Source organism: Erythrolamprus reginae, chromosome 12 (assembly GCF_031021105.1).
Source record: "Erythrolamprus reginae isolate rEryReg1 chromosome 12, rEryReg1.hap1, whole genome shotgun sequence".
Taxonomy (NCBI): Eukaryota; Metazoa; Chordata; class Lepidosauria; order Squamata; family Dipsadidae; genus Erythrolamprus; species Erythrolamprus reginae.
In genome coordinates this window covers 4,444,721-4,461,157 of record NC_091961.1, presented here as the reverse complement: position 1 = coordinate 4,461,157, position 16,437 = coordinate 4,444,721, and the positions used below count along the sequence as shown (strand labels likewise).

Here is a 16,437-nt window from a genome sequence, read left to right as displayed (position 1 = left end):
CTTTTTCCTCTCTTCTCTTCTCTTCTCCTCTCCTCTCCACTCCACTCTACTCTTCTTTTTCCTCTCTTCTCTTCTCCTCTCCTCTCCTCTCCACTCTACTCTTCTTTTTCCTCTCTTCTCTTCTCCTCTCCTCTCCACTCCACTCTACTCTTCTTTTTCCTCTCTTCTCTTCTCCTCTCCTCTCCACTCCACTCTACTCTTCTTTTTCCTCTCTTCTCTTCTCTTCTCCTCTCCTCTCCACTCTACTCTTCTTTTTCCTCTCTTCTCTTCTCCTCTCCTCTCCACTCCACTCCACTCTACTCTTCTTTTTCCTCTCTTCTCTTCTCCTCTCCTCTCCACTCCACTCTACTCTTCTTTTTCCTCTCTTCTCTTCTCTTCTCCTCTCCTCTCCTCTCCACTCTACTCTTCTTTTTCCTCTCTTCTCTTCTCTTCTCTCCTCTCCACTCCACTCTACTCTTCTTTTTCCTCTCTTCTCTTCTCCTCTCCTCTCCACTCCACTCCACTCTACTCTTCTTTTTCCTCTCTTCTCTTCTCCTCTCCTCTCCTCTCCACTCTACTCTTCTTTTTCCTCTCTTCTCTTCTCTTCTCCTCTCCTCTCCACTCTACTCTTCTTTTTCCTCTCTTCTCTTCTCTTCTCCTCTCCTCTCCACTCTACTCTTCTTTTTCCTCTCTTCTCTTCTCCTCTCCTCTCCTCTCCACTCCACTCTACTGTACTCTTCTTTTTCTTCTCTTCTCCTCTCCACTCCACTCTACTCTTCTTTTTATTCTCTTCTCTTCTCCTCTCCTCTCCACTCTACTCTTCTTTTTCCTCTCTTCTCTTCTCCTCTCCTCTCCTCTCCACTCCACTCTTCTTTTTCCTCTCTTCTCTTTTCCTCTCCTCTCCACTCCACTCTACTCTTCTTTTTCGTCTCTTCTCTTCTCCTCTCCTCTCCTCTCCTCTCCACTCTACTCTTCTTTTTCCTCTCTTCTCTTCTCCTCTCCTCTCCTCTCCACTCCACTCTACTGTACTCTTCTTTTCTTCTCTTCTCCTCTCCACTCCACTCTACTCTTCTTTTTATTCTCTTCTCTTCTCCTCTCCTCTCCTCTCCACTCCACTCTCCTCTTCTTTTTCCTCTCTTCTCTTCTCCTCTCCTCTCCACTCTACTCTTCTTTTTCCTCTCTTCTCTTCTCTTCTCCTCTCCTCTCCACTCCACTCTACTCTTCTTTTTCGTCTCTTCTCTTCTCCTCTCCTCTCCTCTCCTCTCCACTCTACTCTTCTTTTCCTCTCTTCTCTTCTCCTCTCCTCTCCACTCCACTCTTCTTTTTCCTCTCTTCTCTTCTCCTCTCCTCTCCACTCCACTCTTCTTTTTCCTCTCTTCTCCTCTCCTCTCCACTCCACTCTACTGTACTCTTCTTTTTCTTCTCTTCTCCTCTCCACTCCACTCCACTCTCCTCTTCTTTTTCTTCTCTTCTCTTCTCCTCTCCTCTCCTCTCCACTCCACTCTTCTTTTTCCTCTCTTCTCTTCTCCTCTCCTCTCCTCTCCACTCTACTCTTCTTTTTCCTCTCTTCTCTTCTCCTCTCCTCTCCTCTCCACTCTTCTTTTTCCTCTCTTCTCCTCTCCTCTCCACTCCACTCTACTGTACTCTTCTTTTTCTTATCTTCTCCTCTCCTCTCCACTCCACTGTACTCTTCTTTTTCTTCTCTTCTTTTCTCTTCTCTTCTCCTCTCCTCTCCACTCTACTCTTCTTTTTCCTCTCTTCTCTTCTCCTCTCCTCTCCTCTCCACTCCACTCGACTGTACTCTTCTTTTTCTTCTCTTCTCCTCTCCTCTCCACTCCACTCTACTCTTCTTTTTATTCTCTTCTCTTCTCCTCTCCTCTCCACTCCACTCTACTCTTCTTTTTCCTCTCTTCTCTTCTCCTCTCCTCTCCACTCTCCTCTTCTTTTTCCTCTCTTCTCTTCTCCTCTCCTCTCCTCTCCACTCTTCTTTTTCCTCTCTTCTCCTCTCCTCTCCACTCCACTCTACTGTACTCTTCTTTTTCTTCTCTTCTCCTCTCCACTCCACTCTACTCTTCTTTTTCTTCTCTTCTTTTCTCTTCTCTTCTCCTCTCCTCTCCACTCCACTCTACTCTTCTTTTTCCTCTCTTCTCTTCTCCTCTCCTCTCCTCTCCACTCCACTCGACTGTACTCTTCTTTTTCTTCTCTTCTCCTCTCCTCTCCACTCCACTCTACTCTTCTTTTTATTCTCTTCTCTTCTCCTCTCCTCTTCTCTCCACTCTACTCTTCTTTTTCCTCTCTTCTCCACTCCTCTCCACTCTATTGTACTCTTCTTTTTCTTCTCTTCTCCTCTCCTCTCCTCTCCTCTCCACTCCACTCTACTCTTCTTTTTCTTCTCTTCTCCTCTCCACTCCACTCCACTCTACTCTTCTTTTTCCTCTCTTCTCTTCTTCCTCTCCTCTCTCTCTCTCTTCCCCTCCCTCCTACAGCTTGAAAGAACAGCTACTCTAAAGTAATGTTGCCACTAGGGAAGGCGAGGAGGAGGGTTCAACTACATCATGAGTGAGTTGGGGACTGGAGCCAAATTATTTCTGTTTGTCAGGATCTGGTGGTGCTTTGCCCGTCTTTTGCTTCTAATTGCTCTTGGCCCGAGCCTTTTCCAGACGGGGCTGTTAGGAATTATTCAGCAATTCTGCTCACTGTTTTTCTTTTGATAGCTTCTATTGATTTTTGGTGAGGGGAAGCAGCAGACCCCTGCTAAGCCATGCATCAGACAATGGGCTTTCTTCCCCGCTGTGTTTTTCTCTCCAGCTTTGGCCAGGAGTCATAGTTTTAACAGCGTGAGCTTGCCAAAAAAACCCAGCATGTGCCTGCAAATCCGGAAATGCTTCTTTAATTAGTTTAAGGTATCTGAACATTGGTAGTTTGTCATTCGGGGAGTGGAGGTTGCCAGATCCAAGATTAGAAAGTAGAGGCAGTTAATTCGCAGGTCATGGAGCTTTATGTAAGTGGATCTCCAACTTTTCATTGCTAAGAGAGACATGATTTCTCCGCCTGAATTAAAACCGAGAGGCACATTTTCCTTTTGGGGTAGTTGCACATAATGAAGTCCAATCAAAGCGGGGTGGATAGGAGGCCTCCTAATCTAGACTTAGGCTATTATTTTTCCTTTAAAACCAGGGGTCTCTAACTTTGACAACTGCAAGACTGGTAGGCTTCAATACCTTGGCTGGGGATTTCGGGGAGTTGAGTTGAAACTTGCCAAAGTTGAACACTCTTGAACTCTAGTGAAAGTACATGTTATTTAATCGCAATATCGTTTAGCATTTAGACTTATATACCATTTCATAGTGCTCTACAGCCCTCTCTAAGCAGTTTACAGAGAGTAAGCCTATTGCCCCCAACCATCTGGCTCCTCATTTTACCAATCTTGCAAAGATGGAAGGCAAAATCAACCTTGAGCCTACTGAGATTCGATCTGCTAAACTGCTGGCAGCGGGTGATCAGCAGTAGTAGCTTGCAGTACTGCACTCTAACCACTATGCCACTCTAACCACTATGCCTGCAAGCTGGAAAGAGCTGGGAAGACTGTTAGCACCTCTTTAGGGTTGGCAAAAGAAGCTTAAAAAAAAAAGCTACATAAGACGCACCCAAATTTTCATTCTCTTTTAGAGAGGGCAGGAAAGTTGTGTCTTATACCCGAAAAATATGCTAAGTTTGGAGTTTATCATTCATTGTGTTATAAGAACCCACCTGTTGACTTGACCATGTTGGGTGAATCACATAAAGGGACTAGAAACCAAGTCACGGAGGCTTCTCCCCGCCTTTTCTGGCCCTGTTTCCTCCCAGGAGATTCCTACAGAGGCCCCACAGAGGCTTCTCCCTGCCTTTTCCAGCCCTTTTATCTCCCAGGAGATTCCTACGGGAGGCCCCACAGAGGCTTCTCCCTGCTTTTTCCAGCCCTTTTATCTCCCAGGAGATTCCTACGGAGGCCCCATGGAGGCTTCTCCCCACCTTTTCCAGACGTTTCCTCCTAGAAGATTCCTAGAGAGGCCCCACGGAGGCTTCTCCCTGCCTTTTCCAGTTCCAGTTTCAGAGGCTCAGGTTTGTAAGTAGGAAATGGTTCTTGAGAAGAGGCAAAAAAAATTTTGAACACCCGGTTCTTATCTAGCAAAGTTCGTAAGTACAGGCATTTGTAGGTAGAGGTACCACTGTAAATCTGAGTTGGGGGCTTAAATTGTGCTTATCAGTCACTGAACACTCAATCAGGCTGAGATGTGACAGATAGCCTCCTTGGTTACATGGAGTCCTAATTTTCTTGGGGCACCAAAACTGTTTTTCCCCTGCCTGGATCACTGCTTTCTCTTACCCACGTGTTATATGTCCATGTAGCTCTTTTTTTTCCCCCTCTTTTAAATTTCAGTAATATCCTGTCATGTAAGAATGCACCTCCAGAGATATATTTTGCAAAGGAAACTTCTGTTGTGCGTCCAGTGATGCCCCAGGAGTTTACTTTGTGGCTTTTACAACACAACGGCTGCATTTAAATCGACAAGAACCAAACATAATCTCGTGTTGATCCGTTGCGGGGAATTGACCGAATTTCTTTTGCATTACGAATGCATGAACTATGTGTTCCTCCTCCGAGGAATAGATCTGTGTGCGAGTTAGCAGACTTTCCCTGTGAATTGCACTACATTGCGGTAAATACTGACACATGAGCCATAACAGCCCTTCTACCATCTGCGCCGACTGTCTTCTCTTCTCTTACACAGATTGCTCAAAAGAAGACGATGTAATATCTATGCGGTTCATCCCCAGGGCAAACGTAACAGTCCATGTGTTGACTTCCATGTGGATGGGACTCCAGGCATTAGACCTCAATTTTTTCCCCCTTCAATGCTATTTTTTGCCCCCTAAAATTTATCTTCCGAATTGCTTTATGGCTCTTTGGGCAACCACAAGTAGTAAGGTGCTACTAAGTGCTGCTGTGGATTTCATAGCTGTGCTGGGGCCTGTTTCCTTTGCTAAATGTGGCTAAAACAGAGATGCTCTATGGGACTTTCTCTTTCTCTTAAAATAAGGTTAAAAATGGGAATGAAAGATCCCTTGGAAACAGACCATATTATTATAGTTCATCACACAGTCAGCCAGAGATTAGTTGGTTGGTTGGTTAGTTGGTTTGTTTGTTTGTTTGTTTGTTTATTTATTTATTGGATTTGTATGCCGCCCCTCTCCGGAGACTCGGGGCGGCTAACAGCAACAGTAAAGCAGTGTACAATAGTAGTCCGATGTTAGAAACAATTAAAAAAACCCATTACTATAAAAAAAAAAAACACCAAACATACATACATACATACATACCATGCATAGAATTGTAAAGGCTTAGGGGGAAAGAATATCTCAGTTCCCCCATACCTGATGGCAGAGGTGGGTTTTTAGGAGCTTGTGAAAGGCGAGTTGGGTGGGGGCAGTTCTAATCTCTGGGGGGAGTTGGTTCCAGAGGGTCGGGGCCACCACAGAGAAGGCTCTTCCCCTGGGCCCCGCCAAATGACATTGTTTTGTTGACGGGACCCAGAAAAGGCCCACTCTGTGGGACCTAACCGGCCGCTGGGATTCGTGCGGCAGAAGGTGGTCTCGTAGATACCCTGGTCCGGTGCCATGAAGGGCTTTATAGGTGATGACCAACACTTTGAATTGTGACCGGAAATTGATCAGCAACCAACGCAGACTGCAATATTCTCTATTCTATATTACAGAACACCAAACTATCTTACTAGACAACTCTACCATAAGCTACAACAAACCACCACTGGCCACAAGCCACAAGCCACACCTATGCAAAGGTGCATTACAGTATATACAGATTTTGACCAATCAGGTCGCAGCACATTCTGTTGATCCACCAGCATTCCTTTTTCTTTACACTAATTGCAACCTTTTCCACTGTGACTGGAATAACACCTCTGATACTAATCCTGACACCATACCCCATAAAAAGGGACTCCAGTATATAGACTGCTGTTGTCTCTATCATATCTTCCTCATCTCACAAACCAGGTTGTTCTCAACTTCATGGGAGGGAGGCCATACAGGAAGACTGCCTGATTCTTTTGTCACATCTTTAATCAAACGATATCTCCTGGCAGGAGTGTAATTAGGCCAAAAATCACATCTGGCACCGCACCTAACTTTTAATCTATTCAAACTTGCAACTTCGCATGAATTTCCACCAAGGTAAACAATGTTAAACTGGCAGGTAAAATATTTTCTGGGGGGAAAGCCAAATTACTGCAAGGAGAGATTACATTGTTAGGAACAGGAGGGAAGTTGGCAGAGGTAATTTTGTCTGCTTTCCTTGCTTCCTGCCCTCCTTTGGAGGGTATCCCCAATAATGAGTAAAATGGACTTTGCCTGCTTTGGGGGCCTGCTCAAATCGGATTGTGCAAACTCTGCTTGGTGCCTCTTGGTTTGGCTTATGACGGAAGCCTGCAGTCCCCTTGCAGACAAAACATTGAGATGTGTTTGGCCGCTGTTGGAAAGCAGCCATGGCTCTGATGGAAAAACGAAGCCAGGATATTTTGGAAAGTATAGGAGAGAAAAAAAAAATTACAACGTGATTCGTCAATAAGCAATGCATCCCTTATAGAATTGTCTTCTCCATCTGAAGCCTTCCAGATGTGCTGGAGCACAATTCACATCCCTGCTAACCGGTTCAGATCAAGTCAAATTTACAGGAGGTTGCTGATCGTTCTGGAGACCTCAACTACAAAAAGATATGGATAAAATTGAACGGGTCCAAAGACGGGCTACAAGAATGGTGGAAGGTCTTAAGCATAAAATTTATCAGGAAAGACTTCATGAACTCAATCTGTATAGTCTGGAGGACAGAAGGGAAACGGGGGACATGACCGAAACTTTGAAATATGTTCAAGGTTCAGGAGGGAAGTGTTTTTTAATAGGAAAGGGAACACAAGAACAAGGGGACACAATCTGTGGTTAATTGGGGGAAAGATCAAAAGCAACGTGAGAAAATATTATTTGACTGAAAGAGTAGTAGATGCTTGGAACAAACTTCCAGCAGAAGTGGTTGGTAAATCCACAGTAACTGAATTTAAACATATATCCATCCTAAGATAAAATACTGTTTCTTGGTCTTGTGGTTCACTCACTTTCTTGGCTGATGGACTGGCCATTGATCTGGTCCTCTGATGCAGTGATTTTCAACCTTTTTTGAGCCGCGGCACATTTTTTACATTTACAAAACCATGGGGCACATTGAGTGGGGAGGGGGGGCGACTAAAAAAAGTTTGGACAAAAAAATTCTCTCTCTATTTCTCCCTTTCGCTCTATTTCTCCCTCCCTCCCTCTTTCTCTCTCTTTTTTCTCTCTCTCTCAATCCCTCTTTCTTTCTCTCTCCCTCCCTACCTCCCTCTATGTCTTTCTCTGTCCCACCTTCCCTCCCTCTCTTTCTTTCTCTCTCTCTCTCTCTTTCTTTCTCTCTCTTGCTCTCTCCCTTGCTTTCTTTCTCTCTTGTTCTCTTTCTCTCTTTCTTTCTTTCTCTCTCTCTTGTTCTCTTTCTTTTTCTCTCTCTTGTTTTCTTTCTCTCTCTCTCTTGCTTGCTTTCTCTCTCTCTTTCTCTCTCTCGCTTTCTTTCTCTCTCTCTCTCTTGCTTTCTTTCTCTCTCTCTTGTTTTCTTTCTCTCTCTGAGCTTCGCGGCACACCTGACCATGTCTCACGGCACACTAGTGTGCCGCGGCACACTGGTTGAAAAACACTGCTCTCATGCAGCAGTTGGGGAGGCAGCTTCCGAACATCTAGTTTTGGTGTTAGTAAGTTCTAGTCCTCCCTTTAGCATGAAAGCTATCTGGATGACTTTGAGTCAATCATCAGGAGACTGTGAGTTCTAGTCCACACTTTTGGGTGTTAAATTTGTTAGTCTTCCCTAAATTTGCTAAATTTGTTACTCTTCCCTCCCTATCTCTTTTCCCTGATTGTATGAGCTTCCTTTTGGAAGGGGGTTAGCAGGAGACATTGGGGGAGTGGGTTACCCTTCACCTACTACAGAAAACAGAGTTTTGAGGTCTAGTTTCTCCCCTTCGGAGAAGGCGCTTTTCATTTTGTTTCTGCCACTCAGCTGGAGTTGGAGGACACTTTCTTCTCAAATTTCCAAGGAAGCCTGGGAGGGAAATCAATACAAGGATTTTGCCCCCACCTCCCTCTCTTCTTTGACTGCTGGCCTGGAGCCTTCTTATCTTACAGATCTAATGGATCTCTTGGCAGCTTTCTTTCAGTTTTTTGGAGGGGAGGACAGGACCAGTGAAATATGCTCCAAAAAGCATTTCTGGTTTGATTTTTTTTCTCTGAATCCTGTACAAGAGACTTGGGGACTGTGGTCAGTGATGGCCAGCTACCGGAATGGTAAGGTATTAAGTTCCGGTAGTGATTTTAGGGATGCGTGCACAACTGTGTGTCCTCTATTATTATTATTATTATTATTATTATTATTATTATTATTATTATTATTATTATTATTATTATTAATTAGACTTGTATGCCGCCCTTCTCCGAGGACTCTGAAATATAGTACAATAACATGTGTACAAATCTAACATGTGTACAAATCTAATAGCTAAGAACTCTAAGCTAAAATCCCCTTACATTTAAAAAACAGTCAATTAACTCAATCACATCCACACATAACATTTAATGGTCAGAAAGAAGAGGGGGCATGATTTAACTGCCCCAGGCCTGGCGACATAGATGGGTCTTAAGCCTTTTGCGAAAGGCGAGGAGGTTGGGGGCAGTGTGAATCTCAGGAGGGAGCGGATTCCAGAGGGCCGGGGCCGCCACAGAAAAGGCTATTTCCCTAGGTCCCATCAGATGACATTGTCTGGTTGCCGGGACCTGGAGAAGGCCAACTCTGTGGGACCTAATTGGCCGCTGGGATTTGTGTGGCAGAAGGTTGTCCCGTAGGTTATCTGGTCCGATGCCATGTAGGGATTTAATTTAATTTATCACCACCGTCTGCATTGGCTTGACAGGCGGCCTCCCCTCAAGAAAAAAACATAGCCTGCAATAGAGAGAAAGGTTAATCGGTTTAACCACCCCTCCTTCCCCCTGGGGGACCCTTGGATTTATCTGGATATTTGTCATGGAATTGTGTCTGCTTTCACTTTCCAACTTCGATCTGTAATCTGTCATCTCTGTTGAGTCGGTTGTGCCATTCCCAAATGCCAAGGTTTAAGCCTAGCCTTTTTGGCCCTCTGGGTGTTCACTGTTAAGCTTGTATCTATAGCAGTCCCCGCTGGCAGGGCAGTTGTGAGTATTCCCTGTCAGCCTCAGGAAGTGTCAGATTCGGAGGAGGACGAAGAGAGAGAGGCTTTAATGTACCCTGATGTAAGAGAGTTGTCGGAGAGCAGTGGAGATGAGGGCGTAGGTGAAAATGAGTTAGACGTTAGCATGGAAAGCAGTTCATCTTCGGAGAGGGTGGGGGTAGCTGACAGCCCCAGGTTGACCGCGAGATTTAGGAGTTTCGCGAAAAGAAAGGAGGAGATGTTTGGGAAAAATTTTTGAATCTGCAAGTTTAGAATTGTGTAAATCAACCAATACAGTCATATCCTGAATTGTATTGGAAACGAAGCCGCTTTCGGTCAAACTGCGTGTTGAAATATGGCCACATTCCTTGCCTCCGAGAAGTAAGCTTTTGATATATTATGATAAACTGTGCAAACTTAGAGTTAATAGGACTCAGAGATAAGCCGATAGCAAGGAAGCTCTCCTCTGCTCATTAGAAAAGATTTATAGCTTTACAAACTCAGCTCTTTAGATTTGAAAATGTGCCTTAGCATTTGATGATCTTCCCAGTGTAGAAGAGAAGTAAAGATTTGCTAGTTTTGAAAATCAAAGCCTTGAAAAGAGAGTTTTTGGAGTCCAGAACAAGGGCCAAGGCTAATGTTCTAGGACTGGACTTCATTAACCTCCTTACCTTCCTTGGGTGGCTTGCCAAGGCACTCAAACCCAACCCAAGCCAACGGGTCATCAGTCACAAAAAAGAAATTACTGTACTTACATTCCTCCGCCTCCGAAAAGGCCTCCTTGCTGAAAAACTGCAGCTGGGTTTCCACATCAGTCTGAACCGCAAAGTCTCCGGCTCCGTTTTAGCTTAGGCTAACATGTTGTGTGTGACTCTGCCCATGACGTCTTTGGCTTCTTCTCTGCGGTGGGCCCACGCCTGAGTTAGCTTAGGTTTGTGGGTAGTCAAGACATCCACTCGCCCATGCCAAAGCGGTGTCTCAGAATTACTTTTTCTTTGGAAGAGTTGGATCGTGAAGTCTCTGAATGAGTGGATAGATCTCCAGGTTGTCTCCTGGGATCCTTAGTGGAGACGTAACCTGGTAACGTTTCTCTAAAAGGAGGTGTATCTCCAGAGCAAAGGCAACTGGGAGGTGTGCACCTGTTAATATCTGTGCAAACAAAGCTATGCTCTTTTTTTTTAACATATTCTGCACATGTAGTTGTGGTTCATATTCTCTCTTCTCTTCTCTTCTCTTCTCCTCTCCTCTCTTCTCTTCTCTTCTCTTCTCTTCTCCTCTCTTCTCTTCTCCTCTCTTCTCTTCTTTCTCTCCTTCCCTCCCTCCTTCCTTCTCCTCTCTCCCTCTCCCCACCCCTCTCTCTCTCCATTCCTCCCCCTCTCTACTTCTCTCCCTCTTCTCTCCCTGTCTTCCCTCCTTCCTCTTCCTCCACCTTTCTCTTCTCTCTCCCTGCCTCCCACCCCTCTCTCCCTCTTCTCTGATTCTCCTTCCCTCCCCTTCCTCTCCTCTATCCTGCCCTCCCATCCCTCTCTCTCTCCATTCCTCCCCTCTCTCCTTCCCTCCCTCTTCTCTCTCTCTTCTCTTTCTCTTCTCTCCTTCCCCTTCCTCCATCTTTCTCTTCTCTCTCTCACTCCCACCCTTTTTCCTTCCCTCCCTCCCTCCCTTCCACCCTCTTCTCTCTTTCTTCTATCTCTCTTTCTCGCCTTCTCCTTCCATCCCCTTCCTCTCCTCTCTCCTGCCCTCCCATCCCTCTCTCTCTTCATTCCTCCTCTTCTCTCCTTCCCTCCCTCCCTTTTCTTATCTCCCTTTTCTCTCTGTCTTCTCTCCTTCCTCTTCCTCCCCATTTCTCTTCTCTCCCTCCCTCCCTCCCCCTCTATCTCCTTCTCCCCCCCTCTCTCACAAACACAGAGACTGTTGAGACTCTGGAGTAGAGAGAAAACTGTTGATCTCCAATTTTTAAGAGATGGATTTCATTAGCCTGTAGTTTTGGAAACTTCACGGTATTCATACAGATCTAGTGGCTAGTAGTCCTGGATGTCACGCAGGCAGGTCAAAAGGAGTTTATTTATTTATTTATTTATTTATTTATTTATTGGATTTGTATGCCGCCCCTGTCCAGAGACTCGGGGCGGCTAACAGCGACAATAAAACAGTGTACAATAGTAATTTGGTATTGATGATTAAAAATCCATTAATATAAAAACCAAACATACATACATACATACCATGCATAGAATTGTAAAGGCCTAGGGGGAAAGAGGATCTCAATTCCCCCATGCCTGGTGGCAGAGGTGGGTTTTAAGTTGTTTACAAAAGGCAAGGAGGGTGGGGGCCGTTCTAATCTCTGGGGGGAGTTGGTTCCAGAGGGCCGGGGCCGCCACAGAGAAGGCTCTTCCCCTGGGTTGTCTCGGCCATCCTCTTGCCTTAAGGCGCCAGTGGAGAGCCCCTGTCAAAATGCTGAAAAATGTCCCAGGAATGACCAAAGCTCCTTCAGCAGGAAAAAGAGATGGCTTTGAAAAACGTTCGTGTTTGGACCGGTTTGCTTGAAAAATGGCAGCAATTACAGACTGTTTTTCTCTGCGATGGATCATTCCAGGGAGTTAATGATTTTTCACTCATTGGGTCTTGGTGGACAGGAAACTTCCTTTGGGAGAACTGGGTGTTTATACTGTACATCTGGAGATAGAAAACAGTCTTTTTCTAAGCAAGAGGTTGAGGTTAGCGTGAACCGAGCAGGGCTATTTGTAAACATCTGGCTTGTCTTTCATTTGCTTTTGGACCTTAGATTTAAAAGGAATGTTGGACCGTTCCTCAAACTTTGCAAATGTGGATTGCAGAAGCAAAGGAGAGATGACTAGGAAGGTCAAAGTCGTGGTATCCCAATGACACCTGTCAATATAAATTCATAGAAACATAGAAGATTGATGGCCGAAAAAGACCTCATGGTCCATCTAGTCTGCCCTTATACTATTTGCTGTATTTTATCTTAGGATGGATATATGTTTATCCCAGGCATGTTTAAATTCAGTTACTGTGGATTTATCTACCACGTCTGCTGGAAGTTCGTTCCAAGCATCTACTACTCTTTCAGTCAAATAATATTTTCTCACATTACTTCTAATCTTTCCCCCAACTAACCTCAGATTGTGTCCCCTTGTTCTTGTGTTCACTTTCCTATTAAAAACACTTCCCTCCTGGGCCTTATTTAACCCTTTAACATATTTAAATGTTTCGATCATGTCCCCCCTTTCCCTTCTGTCCTCCAGATTATACAGATTGAGTTCATTGGGTTCATTAATTCAGATCTCTCTTTGGCAGCTTTTGAGGCGTGGGAAGCTTGACCTATTGAAAATATATTTTTTCATCCAAATTGGAGGTGTAAAACCTTGGCAGCTTGAAGACCTGTGGATTTCAACTCCCAGAATTCCCCAGCTGGATGAAAAGAAAATGGCTCGAATTTGCAGATTGGTTCTCTGTCTGGCAATACATTGGTACCTCTACTTACAAACTTAATTCGTTCCGTGACCAGGTTCTTAAGTAGAGAGGTTTGTAAGAAGCAATTATTCCCATAGGAATCAATGTAAACAAAATAATGCGTGTGATTGGGGAAACCACAGGGAGGGTGGAGGCCCTGTTTCCTCCCAGGAGATTCCTAGGGAGGCCCCATGGATGCTCCTCCCTGTCTTTTCCAGCCCTGTTTCCTTCCGGGAGATTCCTACAGAGGACCCACAGAGTCTTACAAACCTTTTTAGAGAAAAGTTTCTAAGAGCCGGGTGTTCAAGATTTTTTTTGCCTCTTCTCAACAACCATTTTCCACTTACAAACCCGAGCCTCTGAATCTATAACCGGAAAAGGCAGGGAGAAGTCTCAGTGGGGCCTCTCTAGGAATCTCCTAGTAGGAAACAGGGTCGGGAAAGACGGGGAGAAGCCTCTGTGGGGCCCCTCTAGGAATCTCCTGGGAGGAAACAGGGCCAGAAAAGGTGGTGAGAGCCTCCATGGGGCCTCTCTAGGAATCTCCTGGGAGGAAACATGGCCAGAAAAGGTGGGGAGAAGCCTCCGTGGGGCCTCTCTAGGAATCTCCTGGGAGGAAACAGGGCCTCCAACCTCCCTGTGGTTTCCCCAATCACACGCATTAATTGCTTTTACATTGATTCCTATGGGAAAAATTGCTTCTTCTTACAAACTTTTCTACTTATCCTGGTCACGGAACGAATTAAGTTCATAAATGGAGGTACCACTGCACATTATTTTTGGATGCTATAATCAGCAGTCTGCTGAAATGGGTGAACAATGGCCTAGATAAGGGAGATGATTGAAGACTGGACCCTAGAGAAGTGGATAAATGGCCACAGGTCTAAATGGGACCTGACCTATTCCATCACTTCTACATTGGGTCCCACCTGGGAGATGTTGCTTGTGTTGAACTGATGGGAAAATTGGGTTCCACCAGAAGGGAGAGGTTTGTTTTGGCAGCTGCAACTCCAGGCAAAATGCCAATTTCTGATCTCTGTTGATTGGACTGAAACACTGTTCTGTCTCCCCTAAGATATGAATTGGGGAGTGGGCTGTGGTATGTTTCCAGAAGAAAGTTCCAGGCTGTTTTCCATGGACAGTTACTCAATGGTCCTTGGTGCCCCCAGTACTTAATTCTTCTTTGCTCAACCTAGTAGCCTGCGGATGCATTGGAGCTGTATTTCCCAGAATTCCCAGCTACAATGACTGAATTCCTACCAGATACTCTAGATTGAGAAAAGAAGAGTCAGCCTTCTCCAGGTCCCGTCCACTATTCCAGACAATGTCATTTGGCGTGTCCTAGGGGAAGAGCCTTCTCTGTGGGGGCCCCGGCCCTCTGTAATCAACTCCCCCAGAGATTCGCACTGCCTCTACCCTCTTTGCCTTTCGTAAGAATTTGAAAACGTATTTATGCCATCATCAGGCTTGAGGTCACTAGACCCCAACCTCTGGCCAGTGAATGTGTAAAGGATGTTTGTAGTATGTATTTGAATGTTTGATTTTTAAATGTTTAGCCTTTTAAAATTTTAAACTAATTATTTATGTTAATAAAGCTCACAGGTAAGAAAGTGAGGACAAATAAAGGGATCAGAGGGTCCTTGGTTTATGGAATTCGCTTCCAGAAGAGGTCGTGACAGCTGTCAGCCTTGATAGCTTCAAGGCAGGATTAGACAGATTCATGGATGCCAAGTGTATCCATGGTGGTTATTGAAATGGATATCCAAGTGCCGCCTCTATGTTGGTTGAGGCAGGCAGGGTTCCCTTGGGTACCATTTGTTGGGGGTCAGGGGAAAGGGAGGGTCTTGCCTTCTCTTTCTGCTCAAGATCCCCATGGACAATTGGTGGGCCACTGTGTGACACAGAATGCTGGACTCGATGGGCTTTGGCCCGATTCAGCAGGACTCTTCTTATGTTCTTATGTTCTTGTCAATTTCTTTTTTTTCCTCTGTCATTGACTAACTTGTCTCTCCCATTTTCAAATTTCTTTTGCCTTCCAGCGCTGAAGATGAAAATAAAGGAGGTGAAGAAAGAAAATGGGGACAAGAAAATCGTCCCCAGGAAGAAGAAGGCTTTGAAACTGGGCACCATCAAGAAGAAAGAACTGAAGAAGCTCGTGTTGTATCTCAAGAACGGGGCAGACTGCCCATGTCACCAGCTGGACAACCTCAGCCACCAGTTCCTCATCATGGGTCGGAAAGTGAAGGCCCAGTATCTGCTGACGGCCATCCACAAGTGGGATAAAAAGAACAAAGAATTCAAAAAGTTCATGAAGAAGATGAAGGCGCCAGAATGTTCCACGTTCCAGTCCGTCTTCAAATGATCGTCTGGGGCCGGAGGCAAAGGGGACATGTTTTTCATATTTTTTTTCCCATTAATAAAATTTTAATTTTTTTAAATATTTTATATATATATAACAAATATATATATAACAGGCCCTGAACTTGCACAGACCGAGTGGGTGGTTCTCGTAATGTTTTGGCTTCTTCGACCTTTGTGGATAACTGATTCTTCGGCCTTCTTCTCCATTTGTGCCTTTAGACTTTTCTTGTGCTGTTCTTGCCTGTTTCTCTCTCCCATCCCCTACCCCCGGTTCAAGGGCACCCCCTGGTGAAAGAAGAGGGCGGGCAAAGAAGTCAAGATGGCGCCTGTGATCATGTGATCAAAGCCTAAGGTGACCAGGTATCCCACTTATGGAGGGACAGTCCCTATCTTTAATAATTTGTCCTGCATTCCGCGGGGGTTTTAAGAAGTCCCGATTTTCCTTTCTCTGGACTGCCCAGAGTGAATAAAGCATTTCCTTTCTCTGGGCTTTATTCCTCCTCCCGGCGCCCAGAAAAAGGAAACGCTTTATTCGCTCTGGATGGCTCACAGCAAATGAAGTGTTTCCTTTCTCTGGGCGCTGGGACAAGGAAGCTTCTCCCACCACCCAGAAAAAGGAAACGCTTTATTCGCTCTGGATGGCTCACAGCAAATGAAGTGTTTCCTTTCTCTGGGCGCTGGGACAAGGAAGCTTCTCCCACCACCCAGAGAAAGGAAACGTTTTGTTCACTCTGGATGGCTCACAGCAAATGAAGTGTTTCCTTTCTCTGGGCGCTGGGACAAGGAAGCTTCTCCCACCACCCAGAAAAAGGAAACGCTTTGTTCGCTCTGGATGGCTCACAGCAAATGAAGTGTTTCCTTTCTCTGGGCGCTGGGACAAGGAAGCTTCTCCCACCACCCAGAGAAAGGAAACGCTTTATTCGCTCTGGATGGCTCACAGCAAATGAAGTGTTTCCTTTCTCTGGGCGCTGGGACAAGGAAGCTTCTCCCACCACCCAGAGAAAGGAAACGCTTTATTCGCTCTGGATGGCTCACAGCAAATGAAGTGTTTCCTTTCTCTGGGCGCTGGGACAAGGAAGCTTCTCCCACCACCCAGAGAAAGGAAACGCTTTGTTCGCTCTGGATGGTTCACAGCAAATGAAGTGTTTCCTTTCTCTGGGCGCTGGGACAAGGAAGCTTCTCCCACCACCCAGAGAAAGGAAACGCTTTGTTCACTCTGGATGGCTCAGAGCAAATAAAGCACTTTCTTTCTCTGGGCGCCGGGACAAGGAAACTTCTCTCATCACTCGGAGAAAGGAAATGCCTTATTTTCTCT

General features: G+C 45.3%; 1 protein-coding gene across 1 annotated transcript in view; it reads left to right on the top strand.

The window, feature by feature from the left end:
- SFRP1 (secreted frizzled related protein 1) overlaps positions 1–15,199 on the top strand; it is a 46,710-nt gene extending 31,511 nt beyond the window's left edge. The window contains exon 3 of the mRNA XM_070765289.1: positions 14,801–15,199. Coding sequence (XP_070621390.1) covers positions 14,801–15,123 — 323 coding nt within the window. The 3' untranslated portion in view covers positions 15,124–15,199. The remainder of the gene's footprint in view (positions 1–14,800) is intronic.
- The last annotated feature ends 1,238 nt before the right edge of the window (positions 15,200–16,437 follow it).